Source organism: Gorilla gorilla, chromosome 1 (assembly GCF_029281585.2).
Source record: "Gorilla gorilla gorilla isolate KB3781 chromosome 1, NHGRI_mGorGor1-v2.1_pri, whole genome shotgun sequence".
Lineage (NCBI taxonomy): Eukaryota > Metazoa > Chordata > Mammalia > Primates > Hominidae > Gorilla > Gorilla gorilla.
This window is the reverse complement of record NC_073224.2, coordinates 188,497,853-188,511,442: the sequence shown is the minus strand read 5'-3', so window position 1 is coordinate 188,511,442 and position 13,590 is coordinate 188,497,853. Positions and strand designations below refer to the sequence as shown.

The 13,590-nt window shown below is 38.1% G+C and overlaps 1 protein-coding gene across 4 annotated transcripts in view; it reads right to left on the bottom strand.

Annotated features, from left to right (window-relative positions):
- Positions 1-13,590, bottom strand: part of EPS15 (epidermal growth factor receptor pathway substrate 15) — a 164,529-nt gene that overhangs the window by 110,479 nt on the left and 40,460 nt on the right. For all 4 annotated transcript variants that reach the window (XM_063698773.1, XM_031014168.3, XM_063698780.1 and 1 more), the window contains exons 3-5: positions 7,879-7,968; positions 6,698-6,745; positions 3,478-3,573 (exon numbers count right to left, since the gene is read on the bottom strand). In XM_063698773.1, the coding sequence (XP_063554843.1) occupies positions 3,478-3,573; positions 6,698-6,745; positions 7,879-7,968 (234 nt within the window). The remainder of the gene's footprint in view (positions 1-3,477; positions 3,574-6,697; positions 6,746-7,878; positions 7,969-13,590) is intronic.

The window sequence follows — 13,590 nt, the reverse complement described above, 5'->3', positions numbered from 1 at the left end:
TTCTGTCGCCCAGGCTGGAGTGCAGTGGCATGATTTCGGCTCACTGCAACCTCCATCTCCTGGGTTCAAGCGATTCTCCTGCCTCAGCCTCTGAGTAGCTGGGATTACAGGAATGCACCACCACACCCAGCTAATTTTTGTATTTTTAGTTGAGATGGGATTTCACCATGTTGGCCAGGGTGGTCTTGAACTCCTGACCTCAGGTGATCCACCCGCCTCAGCCTCCCAAAGTGCTGAGATTACAGGTGTGAGCCACCGCGCCCAGCCCCTTTTCTGTTTAAATACACAAATACCATCATGTTACAATTGCCTACAGTATTCAGTACAGTATGGTATTCAGTGCTGTGTAAGTTTCTAGGCTAGGAGCAGCAGGCTATATACCATGTAGCCCAGGTATAATGTAGACTATACTATCTAGGTTTGTACACTCTGATGTTTGCACAACGATGAAACTGCCTAATGATGCATTTCTCAGAATGTATCCCTGTTGTTAAGCAATGCATGACTGTAATGCACGTAGGCAACAAATCCCTAAATTAACCTTCTGACTACATGCCTAAACATAAAAGTGCAGAAATTCTCTAAACTTAAGAAATTAAATTATTAGTATGCAGACCAAAAACTTCTAAAATGTTGAGTTTAAAAACAAGGAACTAGTTACTGGGGAGGATCACTTGAGCCCAGTTCAAGGTGACAGTGAGCTATGATCACAGCACTGTATTCCAGCCTGGGCAACAGAATGAGGCCATCTCTTAAAATTTAAAAAAACAAAAAACAAGAGGAGCCATAAAATATCTGGGGAAAAAAAGGAGTGAGGTGGGGAGGACTAGCATACTAGATTTAAAAAACATGTCACCAAATATGATAATTAAAACAATGTAACATCAGCATATGGTATGGATAAACAGATCAATAGGTAAGAACAAAAAAAATCGAGTAAGCAATCAAAATACGTATGAGAATTTAGCACACAACTGAGATGGCATTTCAAAGGGAATGAAGAGACAGGAAGTGAAGGATGGATTATTTAATAAACTGTATTGATTATACTTTCTGTAGGGTAGCCATCTTGAAAAAATATAAAGTTGAATCTAGGCTAGGTGTGGTGGCTCACGTCTGTAATCCCAGAACTTTGGGAGGCCAAGGTGGGCAGATCACCTGAGGTCAGGAGTTCGAGACCAGCCTGACCAACATGGTGAAAAACCATCTCTACCCCCCAAAAAAAAATTTAGCCGGATGTGGTGGTGGGTGCCTGTAATCCCAGCTACTCAGGAGGCTAAGGCAGGAGAATCGCTTGAACCTAGGGGGTGGAGGTTGCAGAGAGCTGAGATTGCACCACTACACTCCAGCCTGGTTGACAAGAGCAAAACTCCCTCTCAAAAATAAAAAAATAAAATAAAAATAAAATCTGTACTCACATCCTAGATCAATACTAACTTAAATGTAAAAAATTAAAAAAAATTTAACCTGACAATTTATTTACACAAAAGACAATAATAAGCCAGGCTCAGTAGTACATGCCAATTGTCCCAGCTATTTGGGAGGCTAAGGCAGAAGTATCACTTGTGCCCAGGAATTCAAGGCTAGCCTTGGCAACATAGCAAGATTCTGTCTTTTCAAAAAAAGTAAGACAAATGACAAAATAGGAAAAAAAGACTTGCAACTCATATAGACAAAGAGTTAATGTCCTAATAATTAAAGAGGCCCTAGAATTCAATAAGTAAAAGAGCAACAACCAAGAAAAATGGGCAAAAGCTATAAACAGACATTCACATAAAGGCAATGTAAACATAAGAAAAGCTTATAAGAAAGCTATTCTTATTGGCACAAGAAAAGCTATTCAACCTCACTCCATAAAACCAAAAGGATAAATTTAAAATTACATACTGTCACCTATCAAACCGCAAAGATCTAAAAGTTTAACCAAAGTATGCTAGCCAAAGTGTACAGAAACAGGCACTCAAACAATTGCTGGAGGGAGGGTGAACTAGTACAACCACTATGGAAAGCAAGTTGACAAAATACATAGAAATTACAAAGGCAAAAACTTTTGAACAGCATTTCTACTTTTGGAAATTAACACATATAAATACATTCCTGCACATGCAAAATAACATATGTCCAAGGTTATTATTCATTGCAGCATTTTTTTATAATGAAAGATTCAAAATAAACTAAAAGCCTATCAATAGAAAGTTAATTATCATAAACATAAGCAAAGAAATACTACACAGCTATAAAAAACAAAGTGGAAGCTTCTATGTAATGATATATAAATACCTCTAAAACTTAATAAGCTACTTATAAAAGGTATAGAATTATGTGTATAGCAGGAGTCCCCAACCCCCGGGCCACAAACTGGTACCCGTCCATGGCCTGTTAGGAACTGAGCTGTATAGCAGGAGGTGAGCAGCTGGCAGGCAAGCATTATGGCCTGAGCTCCAACTTTTGTCAGATCAGCGGCGGCATTAGATTCTCATGGGAGCACGAACCCTATCATGAACTGCACATGTGAGGAATAGGTTGCATGCTACTTATAAGAATCTAATGCCTGATGATGTGGAACAGTTTCGTTCTGAAACCATCCATCCCTCCCAGGTCCATGGAAAAATTGTCTTCCATGAAACCGGTCCCTGGTGCCAAAAAGGTTGGGGACCGTTAATATATAGCATGCTACAATTAAAGTAAAATAAGAAAATAAGTATTTATATATATATATATATATTTTTTTTTTTATTATACTTTAAGTTTTAGGGTACATGTGCACATTGTGCAGGTTAGTTACATATGTATACATGTGCCATGCTGGTGTGCTGCACCCACTAACTCGTCATCTAGCATTAGGTATATCTCCCAATGCTATCCCTCCCCCCTCCCCCCACCCCACAACAGTCCCCAGAGTGTGATATTCCCCTTCCTGTGTCCATGTGATCTCACTGTTCAATTCCCACCTATGAGTGAGAATATATATATATATTTTTAAGACAGGGTCTTAAACCATCAACCAAGCTGGAGAGCAACAGTGTGATCATGGCTCACTGCAGCCTTGAGCTCCCAGGCTCAAATGATCCTCCCATCTCAGCCTCCCAAGTAGCTGGGACCAGACGTGCACACCAACACACTCGGCTAAATTTTAGATTTTCTTGTAGAGATGGGGGTCTCGCTTTGTTTCCCAGCCAGTCTTGAACTCCTGGGTTCAAGTGATCCTCCCACTTCTGCCTCCCAAAGTGTTGGGATTACAGGCGTGAGCCACCTCACCCAGCCTACAGTTTCTTACATATACATATATAATCACTCTGGAAGGATACACAAGAAATTAACTAAAAACAGCAGGAGCCAGTAGACGGAAAAAAGCCAAGTAGCTGAGTGAAAGGGCCAAAGGGAGAATTCCTTTTAATATATTACTTTTAATTTTCAAATAACGTGGTGTCACTTTTTAAAAATTAAATACAATTTAAATCTAAAAGCATTTCTTACAAATCTTGGTGGAGGAACAGCCAGGTTCAAACTACTTAGTGAAACTTCCAATCCATTCTGGGCACATGCCACAAGACGCAAAGCAACAAAGAATTCCTAAGAAAGAAAAGTATGAATGTTAAGAGCATTCTCCCTCTACCAACTTACCTACCTGCACAAATACTTACAATCTAAAAATATAAAACAATTCATAATTACTACAGAGGTCTTATGTAGCAACAAGTAGCATATTTGCTTCAAAAATATCTTGCAGAAAAATCCTATGTAGAAAGATGTTCCTAGTATTTATGAATCGCTAATAATAACATAAATGGGAAAATACATACAGATAGTGGAAATCATACAGAATACTCATGTTTAAAATAATACTTAGGGCCAGGCACAGTGGCTCACACCTGTAAGCTCAACATTTTGGGAGGCCGAGACGGGCAGATCACTTGAGGTCAGGAATATGAGACCAGCCTGGCCAACATGGAGAAACCCCGTCTCTCTACTAAAAACACAAAAATTAGCCAGGTGTGGTGGCGTGCACCTGTAGTCCCAGCTACTCAGGAGGCTGAGGCAGCAGAATCACTTGAACATGGAAGGCAGAGGTTGCAGTGAGCCGAGATCATGCTACTGCGCTCCAGCCTGGGTGACAGAGCGAGACTGTCTCAAAAAAACAGACAAACCAAAAAAAAACAAATAATATTTAATGATATTAAGAGATGTATTTTATCATTTAAATGAGAAAAAAAGAATTAGAGAAAAATCCCAAAAGAAAATAATACCTAAAATGTTATGAAAAGTCATCTCTGGATTGTGAGATTATAAATTTTGAAACTGGAACAGTAATTCAAATGACTTAATGACTGCGATTCCAGAAAAACTACAGAAAATAACTGTGCAACATCAAAACAAATTATGTAACAGTTTAACTTCAAAATAATTATAAATCTCTCCCAAAAGTCCTTGGATTTTTAGCAGTTGAAGTCTTAGTCCAAAACTTAATAAATAAATGCAAAGAAGCTGATGCAACTGGTTTTCAGCTGTTTTGAGTTAGTGTCATAGACATGATAACAAAAGCCTTTACTCCAGCTACAATTTGTCCAACCTGTCAATACCCTAGTATAGTCGCTGATGTAATCAACCCTTCACTACTTCTCTGAAATCCCGTACTCTCCCCCATACCCTTCATACCCAATTCATAACCCATTCTTATCACCTTGCAGACTGTCTGCTTTATACAATCCCTTGCCTTCACTCATTTCTTGAAAAAATGCTATTTCAAGATATCCCATTTTCTTCTCATTCATTCCACAACCTTCTGTGCAATCTGACTTCAACTCCCATGATTAGCTAGAAAAACTACCGCCTATGTCACAAATAATCTCCTAGCTACCAAATAGAATAGCCTTAAAAAAAAAAAAAGCCTCATACTGCTTATTCTTTTTGCAGCCTGGAAAAGTATCTTCCTGGAAGCTCTCCTCCATCAAACAGCTTCACAAAACCCTCCTAGTTCTCTTCTGACCTTTTAGGTCTCTTCTGTTGGAGTCAATGTCTTCCCTAACTGCTAGTATTCTAAGTATTCTAACATGACCCTCTTTCTTTTCTCACTCTATTTGAGATTCAATTACTCTTAGGTAATCAAGTCTATTACCACAGTATGGATGGGCTATGAAGTGAAATAATTCTGCATTAAATTCTAGTTCTGCTACTTATAGTTGTGAGGCCAAGGGCAAGTTAAAACCCTTCCATAATAGGGGGGCTAATACCTACCTTGCAATGTATTATCAGCAACAAAATAAAAACCATGCTGCAGGAGGAAAGTGCCTAGTGTCATTTTTGTCACATAGAAATTCATTAAGTATTGGTTTCTTTTCTTTCATTCATATGCTAACTTAAAAATCTGGGCCAGGCACAGTGGCTCACGCCTGTAATCCCAGCACTTTGGGAGGCCGAGGTGGGTGGATCACTCGAGGTCAGGAGTTCAAGACCAGCCTGGCCAATATAGTGAAACCCCACCTCTACTAAAAATACAAAAAAAACTAGCCAGGTGCGGAGGCATACGCCTGTAATCCCAGCTACTCCAGAGGCTGAGATGGGAGAATTGCTTGAATCCCGGAGGCAGAGGTTGCAGTGAGCCAAGATCACGCCACTGTACTCCAGCCTGGGTAACAGAGCAAGGCTCTGTCTCAAAAAAAAAAAAAAAAAAAAATCTATGCTTCCAAAGGAACTTCAAAGTTTAACTGCAGACTCATAAATCCAGCCACCTGGAAGTACTAAGGCAACTCAAACTCAATATCCAAAATCTAACAATTATAACTAAAAAATTTATTATACTGTAAAACCTTAAGACAGTGACCACATCTATCATGTTAACCTCTGTATTTCTAAAGCCTGGCTCATCACAGGTACTCAACAAATATTTGCTGACTGACTATATGGCACCTAGGTGGGCCCATATGAATTTTGTTTTCCTATGCCTCCAATACACCAAAGTAGCCCTTCTACCCAGAGACTTGAACAGGGACTACAATCTAGCCCCGAAATCTTAATTAAAAGACTGGATATTCTGACCCTCTCATCAAATTTCTCCAATATCTGGCTTTGATCCTGCTTCAGCTATGCCGGGGGTGGGCAGGAAGCCTAACTTTGAGTAGTGGCACTCAGCAAACTTGGAATTCAATCCTTATACAACTCTGAAATCCATCCCCAACAATCAGAACTTCGGAGTACACTGATGGTGTTCAACACCCTTGGCCATAACCACTTTTATGTATTCTGGTCAAGAATTTACTTCTCGTTTATAAATCATTTTTTGGTTTATATATCAGGAGTAAGATCTAGACCAGAATACTCACATCTCACATGTGATTAACCAAGAGTTTCCTTTCAAATCTTCAAATCTACTAGACAATACCATCTTAACACTTACTTAATAACATTCACTTTTACTTATAACCCTATGTAACTAGGAAAATTAATTAAAGAGCAAAGTCTCTCTGAAAGACAGAAAAATAAACTCCAGGAGAACAATGTCACCAAACTCACACTAACTGTTAAGACTTATATTAACATCTAGTGATTGGAAATACTTTCATTGTTACACACTTGCCCTAGGCAAAACTCTAATGTTGGTAAAAACCAATTCTTGGCTTCAAAATACAAGAAAACCCTGCTGGCTATTTTTTATTTTGAATCACTCAAAAAAAAATTCATACGAATATCTGAAACTTACTTGTTTGTTCAGGATACCTTTGCCATCTGTGTCGGCTAAATCCCAAATCTGAAATTTAGGGGGAAGAAATATCAATGTATATTTTAAACAAAAGTCATCTGAATGATAAATTAAATCTCTGCTATTTACAACCTCAGGCTCTCTGGTAATCAGATCTAAGAATCATAGAATTAAGAGTGGAAAGAACCCTTAAAGATCATTTAGTGCAAACTTGTCCAACTTGCAGCCCACAGGCCACATGCAGCCCAGGACAGCTTTGCACGTGGCCCAACACAAATCCATAAACTTTCTTTAAGAAATTATGAGGGTTCTTTTATGATTTTTTTTTTTTTTTTTTGCTCATCAGCTATCATTAGTGTTAATGTATTTTATGTGTGGCCCAGGACAATTCTTTTTCTTTCAATGTGGCCCACGGAAGCCAAAAGATTGGGCACCCCTGATTTAGTGCAACCCTTCACAAAGATACTAAGGCCCAATGAGGGTAAGTGACTTAGCTCAAGAACATTCAAGGCACCAGGGAAAGAAGTGAAGCCTAAGTTCTAACTTCCAGTCACATGCCTTTTTCATTAATCCAAGTTCTAACTCTGAGACCAATGCTCTTTCTACTAGAACGTACATACTATTCTTGATTTTGGATCCTTAAGATATTCTTTTCTATGTGCAAGTTGAGATGATTAATGTTTAATTGTGAATAATTAAATTATTAATAGTGATTATTTTTCAGGATTTTGAATATATATCAATATCACGTATAAGGAGTAGACAGGGGAGGGGCTTTCCACCTCTTTGTGCTCTTTTTAAAAAGCCTCTCATCCCCCAGTCTATTCACCACACATTAAACAGAGACAGTTATAACAGAGGAAGTAGGGATAGAGCCAAGTCTTTGAGTGTGTGGCAAGATTCCCAGTCTTCACTGTTTCTCCCCACCAAATGTACTTATTACTTCCTCATTTTATCCTATTAAAAAGTAGTTTGTTTCTAAAAATCTGAAAAACACCTTACTTTTCAAGAGGGTAAATCACTACGCTACAAATTCCCTTCATCCTACTATTAAAATGGCTTCTATGACTCGGTTCTAACTTCTAAATTTCTTGATGGCATCTTTCTAAATTTGCATCCAGTTCATCTATAGTACACATTCCTTACAAACTTATAATCTAGTTATAATGAACGAATACTACCTTTCCAAGTATCAAGTCTGGAAGCCCTGATTTTTTCAGGAAAGCAGCAGCATCAGAAGCCAACACCCTTCCAGTATTGCCTGTATCAACCTGAAAAGATACAAATCCATAAGTTGACAACAAAATACAAAGGCAAAATTATCACCATTTACCTGCCTTCCATCCCTGTAATTTGGGACCTGGTTTTTGCAAGAAAGGAATGAGAATCCTTTGACTACCATGGGCCAAAGAATATGTGGACAGACATATAAGTAGTACTATCTAGACAGCACTGGCAATTTACAAAGTGGTTTTTGTTTTATCATGCCCTACCATACAAATGAGAAAAGTGAAGCTCAGAGGATTGTCAAAGCAAATTCGTGGGGTTGTAACATCAACACATATCTTCTATACTGTCATTTAAATTCCAATTAAATGGCACTAGGAAGAAAGGGGCAGCATTTCCTACAGAGGTCTTCTGACAAATGGGAATAGTTGCACATGTTATGTGCCTCTTCAAACATCTTTCAATCATCAACTTTCACTTTTATACCTACTCTTAGGAACTGCAGCACTTTAAAACAAATCAAAGCAACAGCAGCTCTAAAACCAGCAGTGATTCCATAATAAACTTGAAGAAACCTTTTTAAAGCTGTTAAGTTCCTAAAACATATTAGGGAACATATCATTTTAACTGACCAGGGACTTTCCTTTAAGACAGAATGAGGTCACAAGAACAGAAAACAAACAAACAAACAAACAACAACAACAACAAAAACAAACAGGAAAAAAAAGACTCATTTTTGTAAAGATTTCCTAAAGTTCCATTTGTAAAAATGAAAAGTACATTTTAAAAAGTCATGGGAAAGGTAACAGGATAATAGTATATTTGTGAGATATCTGTTTTTCCAGTTTAGTTAAAAGATTAAGTTTACTGTAAACATATACTGTACAAAGCATTCTAGACAGTCCAATCCTAGCAAAGAAGCAAAAGGGAAAACCTTTCTTTCAAGTGGTACAACATGGGAAAAATCATGCACTCAGCAAAAAAGAAAAACATGGCCTAATCCTTCAAATTTGGAATAAGAGGAAGTATAAGGATTGGGAAACCTGCCTGTAGAATTCTTCAGAACTCCTTTTCTTTGCCTACTTCCTGATCAGCATAGAAAACAAATATCCATACCCAACATAGCCTACTAAATATAGAAGCATTCAGGGGAAACATTGATCAAACTCGTATGAAATCATTATGTATTGTATCCCAATTAAGAATTTTACTATCTTCCATTCTTTTGGTTACCCTAATAATATAAACATTTAGTCTTTGTCATCTACAGGCAGTTTCTGAGGTATTCTGCCGCTTGCCTAAAGGCTCTGCCATAGGCAAGGCCAGAAGCTATAGGCCAGAAGCTGATATATCTTCAACAAAGAGTCTTAGAGCCTCATGAAAATGACTATACTTTTGATATAGTCTGTATCTATAAGACATACATAGTCTGAATTATTAACATTTCAAAAAGTGGATTTTTGGATAAAGACTACTCAGCTGACATCACACTACTTTCAGACCATATTGGTAGATGAAGTCAGGATTTCCAGGACTCTTTTCAGTCTGAAAGAAGATGTACTTCATAAAAGCAGACTTCTAATCTGAGATTCAGCTGAACAAGAATTACACAGGACTGAATGAACTGTTGAGGAAAATTTAATTATAGTTATTTACTTGGAATACTGTTGGTATTATTTTAATGTTCTATTTTCTAATAGCTATATGCATAAGCCCTTTCTGAGACCCTCAACTTAGTAGACTCTGCTTTTGTAAACCAAATGAAATAGTTCTCTTTTTTTTTATTATTATTATACTTTAAGTTCTAGGGTACTTGTGCACAACATGCAGGTTTGTTACATATGTATACATGTGCCATGCTGGTGTGCTGCACCCATTAACTCGTCATTTACATTAGGTATATCTCCTAATGCTATCCCTCGCCCCTCCCCCCAACCCACAAAAGGCCACGGTGTGTGATGTTCCCCACCCTGTGTCCAAGTGTTCTCATTGTTCAATTCCCACCTATGAGTGAGAACATGCGGTGTTTGGTTTTTTGTCCTTGCGATAGTTTGCTCAGAATGATGGTTTCCAGCTTCATCCACATCCCTACAAAGGACATGAACTCATCCTTCTTTATGGCTGCATAGTATTCCATGTTGTATAAGTGCCACATTTTCTTAATCCAGTCTATCATTGATGGACATTTGGGTTGGTTCCAAGTCTTTGCTACTGTGAATAGTGCCGCAATAAACATACGTGTGCATGTGTCTTTATAGCAGCATGATTTATAATCCTTTGGGTATATACTCAGTAATGGGATGACTGGGTTAAATGGTATTTCTAGTTCTAGATCCTTGAGGAATCGTCACACTGTCTTCCACAACGGTTGAATTAGTTTACACTCCCATCAACAGTGTAAAAGTGTTCCTATTTCTCCACATCCTCTCTAACATCTGTTTCCTGACTTTTTAATGATCGCCATTCTAACTGGTGTGAGATGGTATCTCATTGTGGGTTTTATTTGCATTTCTCTGATGACCAGTGATGACAAGCATTTTTTCACGTGCCTGTTGGCTGCATAAACATCTTCTTTTGAGAAGTGTCTGTTCATATCCTTCGCCTACTTTTTGATGGGGTTGTTTGATTTTTTCTGGTAAATTTGTCTAAGTTCTTTGTAGATTCTGGATATTAGCCCTTTGTCAGATGGGTAGATTGTAAAAATTTTCTCCCATTCTGTAGGTTGCCTGTTCACTCTGATTGTAGTTTCCTTTGCTGTGCGGAAGCTCTCCAGTTTAATTAGATACCATTTGTCAATTTTGACTTTTGTTGCCATTGCTGTTGGTGTTTTAGTCATGAAGTTCTTGCCCATGCCTATGGCCTGAATGGTATTGCCTAGGTTTTCTTCTAGGGTTTTTATGGGTTTTAGGTCTAACATTTAAGTCTTTAATCCATCTTGAAATAATTTTTGTATAAGGTGTAAGGAACGGATCCAGTTTCAGCTTTCTACATATGGCTAGCCAGTTTTCCCAGCACCATTTATTAAATAGGGAATCCTTTCCCCATTTCTTGTTTTTGTCAGGTTTGTCAAAGATCAGATGATTGTAGATGTGTGGTATTATTTCTGAGGGCTCTGCTCTGTTCCATTGGTCTATATCTCTGTTTTGGTACCAGTCCCATGCTGTTTTGGTTACTGCAGCCTTGTAGTATAGTTTGAAGTCAGGTAGCGTAATGCCTCCAGCTTTGTTCTTTTTGCTTAGGATTGTCTTGGAAATGTGGGCTCATTTTTGGTTCCATATGAACTTTAAAGTAGTTTTTTTCCAATTCTGTGAAGAAAGTCATTGGTAGCTTGATGGGGATGGCACTGAATCTAAATTACCTTGGGCAGTATGGCCATTTTCATGATATTGATTCTTCCTATCCATGAACATGGAATGTTCTTCCATTTGTTTGTGTTCTCTTTTATTTCGCTGAGCAGTGGCTTATAGTTCTCCTTGAAGAGGTCCTTCACCCTCTTGGGAGGGTGTATGTGTTGAGGAATTTATCCATTTCTTCTAGATTTTCTAGTTTATTTGCATAGAGGTGTTTATAGTAGTCTCTGATGGTATTTTGTATTTCTGTGGGATCGGTGGTGATATCCCCTTTATCATTTTTTATTGCGTCTATTTGATCCTTCTCTCTTTTCTTCTTTATTAGTCTTGCTAGTGGTCTATCAATTTTGTTGATCTTTTCAAAAAACCAGTTCCTGGATTCATTGATTTTTTGAACGGCTTTTTGTGTCTCTATTTTCTTCAGTTCTGCTCTGATCTTAGTTATTTCTCATTGGTTCCGTTTATATGCTAGATTACGTTTATTGATTGCATATGTTGAACCAGCCTTGCATCCCAGGGATGAAGCCCATTTGATCATGGTGGATAAGCTTTATGATGTGCTGCTGGATTCAGTTTGCCAGTATTTTATTGAGGATTTTTGCATGGATGTTCATCAGGGATATTGGTCTAAAATTCTCTTTTTTTGTTGTGTCTCTGCCAGGCTTTGGTATCAGGATGATGCTGGCCTCATAAAACGAGTTAGGGAGGATTCCCTCTTTTTCTATTGATTGGAATAGTTTCAGAAAGAATGGTACCAGTTCCTCCTTGTACCTCTGGTAGAATTCGGTTGTGAATCCATCTGGTCCTGGACTTTTTTTGGTTGGTAAGCTATTAATTATTGCCTCAATTTCAGAGCCTGTTATTGGTCTATTCAGAGATTCAACTTCTTCCTGGTTTAGTCTTGGGAGGGTGTAGTGTCCAGGAATTTATCCATTTCTTCTAGATTTTCTAGTTTATTTGCATAGAGGTGTTTATAGTAGTCTCTGATGGTAGTTTGTATTTCTGTGGGATCGGTGGTGGTATCCCCTTTATCATTTTTTATTGCGTCTATTTGATTCTTCTCTCTTTGCTTCTTTATTAGTCTTGCTAGCGGTCTATCAATTCTGTTGATCGTTTCAAAAAACCAGCTTCTGGATTCCCTGATTTTTTGAAGGGTTTTTTGTGTCTCTATTTCCTTCAGTTCTGCTCTCATCTTAGTTATTTCTTGCCTTCTGCTAGTTTTTGAATGTGTTTGCTCTTGCTTCTCTAGTTCTTTTAATTGTGATGTTAGGGTGTCAATTTTAGATCTTTCCTGCTTTCTTTTGTGGGCATTTAGTGCTATAAACTTCCCTCTACACACTGCTTTGAATGTGTCCCAGAGGTTCTGGTATGTTGTGTCTTTGTTCTCGTTGGTTTCAAAGAACATCTTTATTTCTGCCTTCATTTCATTATGTACCCAGTAGTCATTCAGGAGCAGGTTGTTCAGTTTCCATGTAGTTGAGCGGTTTTGAGTGAGTTTCTTAATCCTGAGTTCTAGTTTGATTGCACTGTGGTCTGAGAGACAGTTTGTTATAATTTCTGTTCTTTTACATTTGCTGAGGAGTGCTTTACTTCCAAGTATGTGGTCAATTTTGGAACAGGTGTGGTGTGGTGCTGAAAATAATGTATATTCTGTTGATTTTGGGTGGAGAGTTCTGTAGATGTCTATTAGGTCTGCTTGGCGCAGAGCTGAGTTCAATTCCTGGATATCCTGGTTAACTTTCTCTCTCGCTGATCTAATGTTAACAGTGGGGTGTTAAAGTCTCCCATTATTATTGTGTGGGAGTCTAAGTCTCTTTGTAGGTCTCTAAGGACTTGCTTTATGAATCTGGGTGCTCCTGTATTGGGTGCATATATACTTAGGTTAGTTAGCTCTTCTTGTTGAATTGATCCCTTTACCATTATGTAATGGCCTTCTTTGTCTCTTTTGATCTTTGTTGGTTTAAAGTCTGTTCTTTCAGAGACTAGGACTGCAACCCCTGCCTTTTTTTCTTTTCCATTTGCTTGGTAGATCTTCCTCCATCCCTTTATTTTAAGCCTATGTGTGTCTCTGTACGTGAGATGGGTTTCCTGAATACAGCACACTGATGGGTCTTGACTCTTTATCCAATTTGCCAGTCTGTGTCTTTTAAATGGAGCATTTAGCCTTTACATTTAAGGTTAATATTGTTATATGTGAATTTGATCCTGTCATTATGATGTTAGCTGGTTATTTTGCTTGTTAGTTGATGCAGTTTCTTCCTAGCATCGATGGTCTTTACAATTTGGCATGATTTTGCAGTGGCTGGTACTGGCTGT